The sequence below is a fragment of the Cutaneotrichosporon cavernicola genome (genome assembly GCF_030864355.1).
Source record: "Cutaneotrichosporon cavernicola HIS019 DNA, chromosome: 1".
In the NCBI taxonomy this organism is placed as follows: domain Eukaryota; kingdom Fungi; phylum Basidiomycota; class Tremellomycetes; order Trichosporonales; family Trichosporonaceae; genus Cutaneotrichosporon; species Cutaneotrichosporon cavernicola.
Window position 1 is genome coordinate 1,286,980 of NC_083393.1, and position 12,448 is coordinate 1,299,427.

A 12,448-nucleotide genomic window follows, 5' to 3' on the forward strand; every position below is an offset into this window, starting at 1 on the left:
TTCAACCCTGCAATGCCTGCCACGCCTGTGATGCCTGCAACCCCACACACCCCACAGACCAGTCTCACTGAATCACTTCGGTGGTGCTCCGGGTCGTCTAAATACTTGACCCTCTGGTCTGTTACTGTGTTCCGTTTCAACCGGAAGGGTGTGACCCGTCTGACGGCATTTCAGGCTCTTTCCAGGCAGGAACGATGCCGATAACAGGAGCCAGCAAGACTGTTCGAGACGCACGACTCCGGCTTCCGAGTCTATTATAGAGGTCAATACGAGTCCTACCCAATGGCTGAACACGACCCCCTCACATCCCCTCCTGTTCCCTAGGTTCGGACGGACTTACCCCTTGGAAATGAGGACTGGGGATGATACCTAGTATGCGGTGCGTTGGTTAATGATGCAGTGCGTGCAGAGGCAGTGCGGTGCGTGCAGTGCCCAAACTGCTTGTTCTGACACACGGACAGGCCACCCCTCCATCCTGGTATCGCCTTTGCCTTTGCAATCGGCCTTTGGCTGGTTGAGCCTGTAAATCAGCTTGAGCTCTCTGTTCTAGCACGCGCCGATGGACCGAGGTTCGGCACAGTCCCAACTGTTACACCGAAGGCTCACAACGCCGTTATCCTCGGCCCGGGTTGCACACCGCTCCCTGGCCCAGTAATAAAGCCAGACACGGAATCGCTTCTCCTCGGTGACACCTTGCCGCATTTTATTCATCAACACCTTGATCTCCAACCACACCACTCCCGTTACCATCTCAACGTCACATACATATCAACAGCTCGTTACAACATTCATTCAACTCTCTCTCGACTTTACGATCCTTGTCAGCGTTTGTTTGTCCCACCTTGCACTCCATCAAAGGAACATTAGTGCAATCATCAGGTCAAGCCACCAAGCCACAACCCTCCACCGCACCTCAAACCCCAACTGGAGCCTCCACCCTACCAAACTTAAAGTCGCGGTCAACCCGTCCACCCACGTAACAACATTAACGGTACTTCAACAACTACAACTACACTGCCCCGTTCATTGCAGTAATCTCGTTGTGCATTCAAACATTTGCCAACACGATCACTTGCGCGTTAACGTCGATCAGACAGACGGCGTCGGGGCTTCGACTTCGACTATCCTGTTGATCTGATCAATTCGTCCGACCCCCTCGCAATCCATACCATAATCAAGCTCGTCGGACATACCCGTCCCAGAAACGACACTCACCATTCCTCCAGTGCTTACCTCGACGCGACCGAGTGGATCGCACCCCTTTCCGGGCTCCCTTGCCAAGATCCGCTTGGCCATGCAGGGCAGCGGTTCGCGCAAAACCTCCCACCGCCGCCTCACCGCTGGTTCGAGCTCCTCGGAGCACCTTACGCCCACCTCCGAGATTGCCGAAACAGCCTACCTCCCCACTACCACGCTTGACCCCAGCTCGTCTAGCCGCAAGGTGACTCCACCATATACCAAGAGGAAGGGAAAAGACGACAAGTCAGCTGGAAAAGACATGCGCCGAAGCTGTGCAGAGTGTCGTCGCCTCAAGGCCAAGTGTGATCGTGTCTTCCCTTGCTCCAACTGCCGTCGTCGTGGATGTGCACTCATCTGCCCTGATGGCGACCTCGGGTGCATGCAAGGCAAGCGCCTCGTCCTGGCTTCAACAGAACAGCTCCACGAACGAGTGAGTGTCATTCCGCTTTTACCGGTCAAGTGTGGAGCGCTAGGGCCCAGACCGTCAATTACTAATGTGGCAGATTGCTCAACTTGAGACGGCACTTTCCCAGGCCCATAGCAAGGTCGCGTCCGTACCCCACCCGTTACTGGCCCCCGAATTTCTCGATGGTGGCTTTGCTTTGCAAGCACCACCATCCACTTCGTCACGCCAAGTCTCGGTGCCACAAGAAGGCGACAGCCTCGAAGGAGTAGCACTCTCTGAAGAACTAGCGCATGGCTCGGATGTCGACTATGTCACTGGTGCAGCGACAACATCCGGATTTTTGCCAGCAGATTTCCGCCCCGACACCGCACCCCGCGCCGTGGTCATGTCCCGCCTGCGGACCATCCTCAACACTCTGCCATCACGCCAGAGAGCACGAGAGATTGCCGATCGCTTCTTCCTCGAGTCTGAGTGGTTTAATTTTATCCTCCGCAGGGAAGAGTATGACGCTCTGTACGAGCCATCGGTATACGCTCCCACAGAGCGGAACCCTCTGAGCCTGCACAAGCTTGCGTGTGTGCTCATGGTCTGCACACTGCAAATGTACCTGGACCCCACGCGTGACTTTGACGCGGTTGACGGAAAGGTGGCCCTGTACTGGGATGCGGCACAAAAGTGCTTTGACACGCGTTGTGGTTGGGCCGCCAGCGTACCTGGTGTGCAGGCGCTCGCTCTCATGACTTGGTTTGTCAACTTTGCCGCAAAGGGTGGAGGCGACACTGGAACAGGGACCTCAAGCCTCTATTGGCTTCGGAGGATGACAGCCGCGTGTCAGGAGCTCCAGCTCAACAAGGAGCCACACCCCAGCCTGCCCATTTGCGAGGCAAACTTCCACCGCAGGATCTTCTGGGAGGCAACCGTGCTCGATTGCGTCGTGGCACCCAGTTTCCACCATTATACAGACATCTCGGTCGAGCAGATTGAGGTGCGCTACCCGTCCGACGTCCCCCAATGGGCAATCATGCGCTACGAGTACATCCGCACCGTGTCGTACCCTGCCATTGACCTGGGTCTGCGATCAGACTCGAACCCGACGTCGTCGCATGAGATCCGCGGCCTCGAGGAGCTCTTTATGCACTACTCACCCGAGGCACAGCCGGCCATCCACTGCCCATACCTCATCGGCGAGGCCCTCCCAGAGCTCAACTCTAGTCCCGCCTTTGACGTGTCTGCCATTCAGCGCTCGTCCGTCAGCATGACGCTGTTCCAGAGCTACAGTGAGTATTTGGTTTTTGGCATTTTCTAACCACAGTGATCGTGTACAAGGCTAGCCTACGCCGGATCGTTAAGCGGATCCGCACCGACCCAGACGTCGAGCTGTCCTCGTTTGACCGCCACATTGTCATGCGTGCATTCGAGACATCGCAGAAGATTATCCGCCTCGCCCGCTATACCCACCGCACCATGCCCCGCATCGCTGGACGCTACACTTCATTGTGGGCCAAGCTCTTCGGTGCCACGGTCACAATCGCCGCGGCTGCCATCTGGTGCGGTACACACATGTCGCCCTCCTTTGTCGGGCAGGTAGTTGTCGAGCTCAACGACATTGCACACCTCGCTGCCGAGGCGACGGGAGTCAACGCGAGCTCTGACCGCCCACAGGCCGTCCGCGAGATCGTCCCCGTGTTCCAGAGCATGATCATTGGGCGCTACCCCCAAGTTGTGGGCGACGACCTGTCCCGCATCACGACCAACATGGCGCGCGAGGACATGCTTTTCGCTCTCCTCGGCGGGGTTGTTGACGGCGTGAATGTCATGCAGAGCTCGGTCGACTGGAGCTCGGCTATTGCAGCACTTCCCAGCGTCACTTCTGCCTCAGCTTCAACCTCAGCCTCAGCCTCGGGATTGGCGCCACACATGAATGCACAAATGACTGCGCACATGTTCGACTCGCCGCGCATGTTCGAGTCACCACGACGCGACATCTCGCCAGCCCTCCTCCACACACCAGGACACGAGGGTGTCCCCGGAACGGCCTCTCCGTTCCCCGGCACCGGCACGGCCTCGCCTTTCGCCTTTGGTGGCCAGGGTTACTTTGACAACCCGACTGGCGTTTCGCCACACCAGGTATCGCCTCCCCAAGGCTCGGCGGGCCTCATGCCCCAATCCGTATTTGCCGATACGTTGATGGAACCACCTACAACCGCGGGCGGCGTGGGCATTGAACTCCGCAACAGACTCCAGGCAATGTACACGCCCAACCCGTGGTGGGGCGTCAGCAACAACCCTACTGGCCAATACGTTTCTGGCTCGGTATCGACCGCATCTCCCCCAGCAAGCCTGAGCACAGGCATGAGTATGGGCTTACCCGACTCGCGACGCACCAGCTCGCCATACCCCGTCCGCATGCCAACTGTATCGCCCACACCGGCCGTGCCGCGCGTGATGAGCGTCCCCGTCCCAGTACCCATGCCACAATTCCAGCCACCCCTGCCCGGCTCTGAGAGGCCGTCGCCATCCATGTTCCACGAGTAGCCCTAGTGGCGCTCAAGCCAAGTAGCCCTAGTGGCGCTCAAGCGCAAGCGCATAACCCGCCATTGATACTCCAGAAACAGGGTATACCCACCGGACATATCTCCATCTCCATTCCATCTCATCCCATCTCCATCCCATCTCCATCTCCACTCCATCTCCATCCCATCTCCATCCCATCCCATCCTCATCTCCATAGATAGCATATCACTGTACAATGCCACCTGTACCTGCTTGACTTGTTTGGAAGGAAACGTCATGATAACATGATAACATGATAACATGATAACATGATTCCCGCGGGGTCGGCCCGATCGACAGGATGAATGGGAGACAGGAACGACGCGAAGCGTTCCTGACATTTAGTTGAGTTTGCGAGTTTGTTTCCCACTGCGTCTCGGCGGTGCTTGTGCTTGGTGTTCATTCACCGTCTCGGCTCGGCGGTGCTTGTACTTGGCGTTCATTCACCGTCTCGGCTCTCGGCGACCGTCGCTTCGATGGCTTTGTCCGTTTCCGCTCCGTCGGTCCTGGTACAGTATCGAGTGTATCTGGGCATGGCGGGTACATATCTATGGTGCATTTGGCCGCCCTTGCATCCAAGTTGCAAGCTGTCAACTCACCCCGATGAACCCAGCTCACTTGCCTGCCTGCCTGCCTGCCTGCCTGCCTGCCTGCCACCGCACACGCTCAATGCAAAGTGGTGATACATCTGTTGTCAATCTATGCCATGTCTATGCCGTCTCGTCCTCGTCCATCATGTCAAAAAACCCCTGCAGAGCCGACTTGGTCGCCGCGCTCCGAGTCATTCCCTTCCTCCTCCTCCCCTGGCCACTCCACACCCTATCTTTCCTGCCTGGAACAAATGCCGGCGGCGGAACGACAAGCTCGAGTTCTAACTCGAGCTCGTCTGCAATCTTGTCCGCCCTCCCTCCAATCTCCCCAACGGGGCGCATGTCGTCTTGTAACAGCCTCAATTCGGCCGTGAATATCTCGGCATTGGTCCCGCTCACACCGCGGGCCATCTCAATCATCCCCTCGACAAGTTGGCGGCGGAGGGGACGCGCAATGTGGTCAATGAGGAGCCAGCGAGCGCGGCCTTCCCCTTCAGATATTTGGCCGCGCCAGCGTTCCGTGTCCCATAGGTCTGCAGCGTCGACTGGAATCGGGGGAGGCTTGTGAGCGCCACGGTTTGTTCTATGCGCCTCAGACATCTCCGTACTCCACAGAGACTGTTCCAGCCACTTCCATTCTGGCATAGTCAAGGCCGCCGCAGGAGATGACAGGAGGACGGGGTGCTCGACGCCGCGAGCAGTGGTGGTGATTCGGGCAGCGCGAATGAGTGCCGCACAGATAATGTTGACGCTTTGGTGGTTCATCAGATGGGTGTGTTCCTCGGCAAGCACGAAGATGAGCGGCAGATCAGGAGAGGGAACATGCGCCGGGGCGCGGAGAGGCTGTCGGGCCGCTGGTTCCCATGGCGGCGTGAGGGCAGCCCAGTCGGTCCGCGCGCGCTTGGGGACGAAACTGGCAGCAGAGAGCATCATGTTCAGCACCTCGGTCGTGACCTCGCCCTCGAGGACGGTGGCCACGACTGGACGGTACGACGCGGGCGGATATTGCCGCAGGAGACGGAAGAGGGCTTGGTATCCCTCAGGATTTGGGGTGCGGGGTGAGCGGACGCCTGCCACGCTGGCGGCGATGCTCTGGCCAGAGAGGAGGGACCACACGCCCGACGCTGTTCCGGCGTTACCGGCAGCGCGTTCGGCATTCAACCACGCGTTCAGGAACGGGTTGCGGAAGTGGTACTTGCCATCGCGTTGACCCGCACTATCGGCCGCGTCGAGGGCGAGACTGAGCGAGCGGATAGGATCGGCCGCATCCATCGCTCCAGTTTTCATACCCCCGGCTGGCGCAAGGAGATTGCCAAGGTCCACCGCCAGGCGATGAGGAACCGCGCTGCCGAGGCGACGACCCACTCGTCCAAGATGTGCGGCCCCGTCATCCTCGGCCAGTTGCGAACGGAGCCATAGGCTCATCACGGCCGTGTAGCATTTCGTGATTGCCTGGGCGTGCTCTCCGGGCCACTCTTCGCCCGCCGCGATTGTACGTTCGCGCTTCATACGCGCTGCGGCGCGCAGGTCGTTCAACGTGCCGAGTGCACCGCGGAAGTCTGCGTGGGGCATATATGCGAGGATGATCGGGAAGAAGAGCTCGGGGCTCCATTCGATCGAGGGGACTTCTGTGCGGCTCGTGATCTCGTCCATTTCTCGGGACGTTGGTAGTGCCGAGACGTTCACTGGAGCTGGGTTCGGTCTTGGCAATGTGTCCGCGGAGACGGCTAGTGACGAGTCATCAGTTGGTGAGGACAGCGGCGGGAGCCCGCGGTCTTGACGGACGGCGGCGAGACTCTGCCCGATCATGGCCCGTACTGCGTCAGGTGGCACGCGCTGTTCATTCACGAGCGCAACGGCAAAGATGTAGACGAGTTCAGTGGTCATCTCGGCCGGCAAGATCGGGAGTAGATCTCTCAACACGGGGCGAAAGTTACGCGCGGCCTTGAAGGCGGTAATAGCACCCTTGACAGTGAAGGGTACACCCTCGGCCGCCTGCCTTCGGACGAGGTCCAGTGCCGGTCGCCCACCAAGAGGGTGTTTGAGGAACTCGCGCAGGAAGCGCCAATACGCCTCTGAGCGCTCATCTACATCCCCCTCCTGGGAATCGAGGTACGCGTGCGCTGCACGCAGAGGTGTCTCAACGTCGCCTGTGCGTATCCCTCTTTCCTGGATTGAGAGGTGGCGCTCCATCCATCGTTGGTGCTGCAGAGCTGTGCCGTGTGGCCCGATGTGCGGTTCAGACTCGATGTCAATCTCGACCGTGTAATCTGCGTCTGCGTCGGCGTCAATGTCGATGCTGATGTCCAAGCCGTAGCCGCGTTTGGCGGGTGAGTCCGTCGAGAACCGGTACGGTGACTGGGGCTCAAACGTGTTCAACCTAGGAGGGGCTGGGGTGGCAACGGCATAGTCTCCAGTGCTCTGGATAGGCGTAGACGCTTCGGCAGCCTCGCTCAATGGTGTCCGCGCGGTCTCGCCAGCTCGTGTCCTTTCACCGGCCTGTGCCTCCTCAACCTCCATCTCCTCTACGCTCTGGCCCGGCGCGGGAAAGTTGTAGATCTCAGTCTCGACCTCGTGGCCATGGACCAGCCTCTTCTCCTTACGGACCCTGTAGTTGGCCGTCGGCGATGGACTGTAGTCGTCTTCCGCGTCATCGGCGTTGTCTTGTTCGTGGAGCACCTCGACAGCCCGCCCGTCGACGATACGCACGATCTTGACCTGCGGCTCATCCGCTTCCTCAACTTGCTCCTCATCCATCTCCTCAATCTCAGCTCCCTCTTCCCCCTCTGGACGCGAGCTGGCCAACAACGCCTCGATCTCGCTCCGCGCTCGCGCTTCCATCGCCGTCATCTCCTCGGGTGTTTGGAAGACTGTACGTTCAATCTCCTGTCCGTCGACGATTTCAGTGTATGTCGTGCCGAGCTTCTTGTCGATGTGGGGGTGGGCCCGGCAGCGGACACCACGTACAGGCACTAATAATGGCGGCGGCAGTCGCCATCGTGAGAGTCGTGACCAGCGCAGCATGGCCGCGCGCTGGCGTGGTGGCTGGGATGGTGCGGTTACAATGCGGAATGGACAAAGTTGAGTTGAATTTTACAAGTGGTGGTTAGGTTGGGTGGCAACTTGATCATCCGTCGTCATGTCTCGTGCCTGGTTCAAAAAAAAAATAGATGGAGCACCATGCATGGACAAGACTTTTAAGTGGGCCCGGCTAACAACCTATGCGTCTGCGTCTACAATATCTAGAGGAAGCCCTTCTCGACAGCGAGCTCGGCGTTCATGACCGAGCTGGTGGCGGCGCCGAGACGCACATTGTCAAGGAGACAAACAAACTTGACGTCAAAGAGGTTGCACTCGCGCACACGGCCGACCGAGACACACGCGCCGGCGTGCAGGTCGCGGTCGAGGCGGGGCTGTGGGCGGTCAGGAGCGTCGTGGAGGACAATAGCCTGGGGAGGAGCCGAGGGGCAGCCCAACGTCTGGGCCTCGGTCGTGTACCCGGCGAACGCGGCACGGACCTCGTCGATGCTAGGCTTGTTCTCGGCGGCGAACTCGACCGAAACACAGGCGAGGTGTCCGTCAATGACAGGGACGCGGTTGCACGCCGCGCTGACCTTGAGAGGGTTCTTAGCGTGGAGGTCGAAGCCGGTGTCGTTGGGAAGGAGGCCGCCGAGAATCTTGCTCGTCTCCCACTCAATCTTCTCCTCCTCGCCGCCAATGTAGGGCACGACGTTGTCAAGGATATCGAGCGACGAGACACCGGGGTATCCCGCACCCGAGATGGCCTGGAGCGTGGTAGCCATGACGCGCTTCAGGGGGCCAAACTTGACCTCGAGTGCCTTGAGGGGAACGACAATGGCCGTCGTCGAGCAGTTGGCGTTGCAGAGGATGTAGCCCTTCTTGAGGCCGAGCTGCGACTGCTGGTACCGCACGACAGCAAAGTGCTCGGGGTTGACGAGGGGAACCATGAGAGGCACCATGGGGTCGCGGCGGTAGTTTTTGGCGTTGGAGAAGACGACGAGTTCGGCCGCGCGGAACGCCGCCTCAATGTCGCCGGCAACGTCCTGGTCGAGGCCCGAGAAGACGATACCACACTCCTTGAAAGGGCCGACCTCGCACGGCTGAACGATCATCTTGCGCACGCTCTCGGGGATGGGGATGGCAAGCTTCCACTTGGTCACCTGGGCGTACTCCTTGCCCGCCGAGCGGTGGGACGCGCCGAGCGCATGGATTTTAAAGTAGGGGTGGGGTGCGAGGAGCTCGATGAAGCTGGTGTCAGCGGATTGTCAGGGTGGCGTGGGGAATGGAAAGTGGGAGGATGGGGTTGACTGTGGTGGGCGAGTCGGGGGAGGGCGAGGCGGAGGCGAGAGGAGACGAGGTTGATGGTCAAGTGCAGTCTGGCCGGGACAGGAGCAGGTCCACAGCCCGACAAACTGTGCACCCAATCACCCAATCACCCCAGGCGTCAAGGCGAGGGCGCATATGATTATTCCGGTCGCCAGCCGGTCCCCACCAGAGATACCGCAGGCGCATTGGCGAGCTGACAAACGCGCTGCAGTCCAAGACGACTCACCGCTGGCCGACGGTGCCCGTGGCACCGAGGATACCGACGTTGATGGGCTGCTGGGGTGCCATTTTGATGTTGATAGAGTTAATGTCAAGTTGACAAGAAGTTAGGAGTGACGGGCGGAAAGCGGATGCGGAGGGCCCGATTCAAATAATAAGGGGTTGAGTCGAAATTGGAGCCGAGTCTCCAAGGAGGCTCCGTTTCCATCAGTCATTCCTACCGATTAACAACCGCATTCACAATAAGGATTACCCGGGATTAGAGAGCATTAGAGAGCACTTATCAGTTGCAGTCGGTCCATCACCAATCTCATCTTCCCAGCGCCTCTTGCAGCGCCTCTGCGCCTCTGATAAAAGCGCAGGTATGCACCAACTTTGTCCAGTCCGAAATCCTCAGTGGTAAACTGCGCTTGACACCGCTCATATACACACGACGAGCGCCTCAACCCCACGTCTCAAACTCTGTACAGTCTAGTAGCTCCACGACAGGTTTACACTCCTAACATCCAATTAACGCAATGACAGCACTAACAGCGCCCTCTAACGGACAACCGCGACGCCTGCCACAGCGCTGTTATTCAAGTTGTTGAATGTACAGCTGTTCATCGACCCACTAAGGCAGGTTCTCGTGGAATCCCATAAAGTGCAGCTCTGAGCTCTCGCACCTCAACCCGCTCGCTCCCTCGCCTCTCACCTCTGGCCTCTCCTCCTCACAGCCCTTGCCTCCCTCTCAACCTCACTGGTACCATGCTAGCCCTGGCCCTCCTCCTCCTCGTAACGGTACGCGCCTCCGGTTCAGCCTTCGTGGCCTGCCTCAACCAAACGCGCGTGATGGAGATGTTGGCATCCGACGCCGCTACGCCCATCTACCTCAATTCCGTTGACACCGTTAAGGCCTGTAGTGTGAGCCTCATGGCTTGCACGCCCCTCGACTGACGGTAGGCTGCCTGCGCCGCGGACAAGTTCACATACTCCCTCGCCTCCGATATCGATCCGACCTGCCTCTGCACCTCGATCCTGGACGGCATTACTTCCGAGGACGTTGTGACTGGTGAGCTTGTCATCCGCTCCTTTTCCTCACTCCCCCCCCCTCCTCTGCCACTCCTTCTAATACAGGCTGGATGAACGGCGTCTGCCACCCCGAAGACTACACCCTCTCAATTGCAACCACAAGCTGGCTCTTCATGGGCTGCCAGCCGCCTCCTGGAACCGAACGCATGAGTCCCGATGACTGCCTGTCGTCCTGCGAGCAGGGGTGGGCTGCGCTGAGTCCCCTCCCCCCTCCGAAAGGCGGGTGGTCATGCCACTGTGCCCCGACCGCCCGACTCACGGGATTCAACTGCTCCGCCGAGGCTGGAACGTGGTATACCCGCCTCGTGCCAAGCGGCCGTACACTGCGCATCCTGCGTGCACAGGTTGTTCCGGGATTGTGCCCGGTCCCGCTTACTGCCTGCAGCGTCAAGGACACGGATGGGTGGGAGTGTATCGACTCGCGGGGCGAGCTGGGTTAGTTTCGTGAGAGTGGGCTGACGACAGAGTCGTGTGGTGGGTGCGTGCATGATGTTCACGGCTTGCCGTCGAGTGAGAATGGCGAGGAGTGAGTCTTGTCCCTTTATCAATACCTCCTCCCCCTGCCCGCTGAAACCAGCTGCTCGACACTCCGCGGCGTCGCTCGTGGAGGCGCGCACTGCGTCAATGGCCACTGCGAAATCACGGCCTGCCGTTTCGGCTTCACCCTCCGCCTGAACGAATGCATCCCGTGGTGAGATGTCAATGCATAGTATGTGGCTGGGATTAGTCCGGACCCTTCATAAAACCCACGTAGGAAGAGCAATGGACCTAGTACTTCTTCTTGGACTTGGCCATCTGGGCGCGCTTGCCCTCGCCTATCCGTCAGCTCCCTCTCTCTCCTAGACGTACCCTTCTTGACAGGTCCCTTGCCCATCTTACGCCTACGCGCGACATCGTCGAACCGCTCCATCTCCGCCCCACTCTCGATCCACCCGTTTGGCTTATTCGCTGTTCCCGGCTTCGCGTGCCGGGGCACCTCCAAGAATCCAGCCGGCACAACCTCTTCGGGAGAGAGGTGGTAGTTCGGCTTGCCTCCAGGGCGCTCGAGACGGTCCCAGCCGGCGTACTTGTTCCACTTTACGAACGCGTTGAGTGCTGGCACGCTGAAGCCTTTACGGACGTAGGCCATCATTCCGGGACCGCGCAGGCGGCGGCGCAGGTACTTTGTGCCTGTGCGGGCGTTTGAGACGGGCGCGAGGGTGTTGAAGATTGGCGCGCGGAGCTGGGTGAGCAGGCCGGTGAGGGATGGTGGCGGCATGGTGGGTGGGGTGTGGTGGGGTGTGTTTCTTTACTTTCAGTTGAGATGGACGTCGAAATGTCGGAGAGGTTCAAGGAGGCGGGAGTATATGGTCACGTGGAAGTCGCGAGGGCCGATATCTGTATTGCCGGGATCCTGGATATAGACTGGCAATAGCAGGATGGCATGGAATACCCTTTAGGACCAAGGTAACCGGTTGAGTACGCCGCCACCGCCAAAACATTCCTAACTACAAGGTGTAGTTGTAGTTCCTCTTTTGTCTTCTGTGTACACTACTTTGTCATTCAGACTTCCATCTCACTTGCCACTAGATCCAAAACTTCATATCTGCATACGCCCACCTGTCCTGCACCTCAGCAACTCAACTGGGCGCAACGTGCGTCCTGGCTAGCCCATGCAGCCCTTGCGGCCCAGATACCTCCGCTCAGATCACTAGGGCCTGCATCCCCATTCGTCAGCGTCAGCCTCACGAACATGTCCGACCTCAACAGGGATCTCGATTCTGCATGCCGCTCAACCAGGATTAATAAAACTGAAGCCTGAGACTCGCTTCGGAGGAGCGTAGAGGCGTCGAGGCTGTAGAAGGGAAGAATGAGAATAAGGAAAAGGGCGCCATGATGGCGCACAGACCACTTTTGCTTTTTGCTTTCACAAGCCCATCACCATGTGGATGCGATCAACAAAAACCTCTCCACCCCGCCATCTCTGTGCGGTTTTGAAGCCTGCGGCCCATAGCGTGAAACGTCAACACACATCTTGCGCCCA

General features: G+C 59.0%; 5 protein-coding genes across 5 annotated transcripts; 2 read left to right on the forward strand and 3 right to left on the reverse strand.

The window, feature by feature from the left end:
- Positions 1–1,294: 1,294 nt before the first annotated feature.
- CcaverHIS019_0104770 (uncharacterized protein) lies at positions 1,295–4,180 on the forward strand (the record flags this gene model as incomplete). The annotated part of the gene is made up of 3 exons (XM_060600755.1): positions 1,295–1,669; positions 1,743–2,922; positions 2,958–4,180. The coding sequence occupies 3 exons, from the start codon at positions 1,295–1,297 to the stop codon at positions 4,178–4,180; spliced, it is 2,778 nt and encodes a 925-aa protein (XP_060453025.1).
- Positions 4,181–4,908: 728 nt separating this feature from the next.
- CcaverHIS019_0104780 (uncharacterized protein) lies at positions 4,909–7,812 on the reverse strand (the record flags this gene model as incomplete). Its single annotated transcript, XM_060600766.1, has 1 exon — positions 4,909–7,812. One exon carries the CDS (start codon positions 7,810–7,812, stop codon positions 4,909–4,911), a length of 2,904 nt encoding a protein of 967 aa, XP_060453026.1.
- Positions 7,813–8,030: 218 nt separating this feature from the next.
- HOM2 (uncharacterized protein) lies at positions 8,031–9,423 on the reverse strand (the record flags this gene model as incomplete). Its single annotated transcript, XM_060600777.1, has 2 exons — positions 8,031–9,057; positions 9,362–9,423. The coding sequence occupies 2 exons, from the start codon at positions 9,421–9,423 to the stop codon at positions 8,031–8,033; spliced, it is 1,089 nt and encodes a 362-aa protein (XP_060453027.1).
- A 678-nt stretch (positions 9,424–10,101) lies between these two features.
- Positions 10,102–10,865, forward strand: CcaverHIS019_0104800 (uncharacterized protein; the record flags this gene model as incomplete). The annotated part of the gene is made up of 3 exons (XM_060600789.1): positions 10,102–10,257; positions 10,297–10,405; positions 10,471–10,865. The coding sequence occupies 3 exons, from the start codon at positions 10,102–10,104 to the stop codon at positions 10,863–10,865; spliced, it is 660 nt and encodes a 219-aa protein (XP_060453028.1).
- Positions 10,866–11,193: 328 nt separating this feature from the next.
- Positions 11,194–11,683, reverse strand: CcaverHIS019_0104810 (uncharacterized protein; the record flags this gene model as incomplete). The annotated part of the gene is made up of 2 exons (XM_060600800.1): positions 11,194–11,240; positions 11,275–11,683. The coding sequence occupies 2 exons, from the start codon at positions 11,681–11,683 to the stop codon at positions 11,194–11,196; spliced, it is 456 nt and encodes a 151-aa protein (XP_060453029.1).
- Between the last annotated feature and the right edge of the window lie 765 nt (positions 11,684–12,448).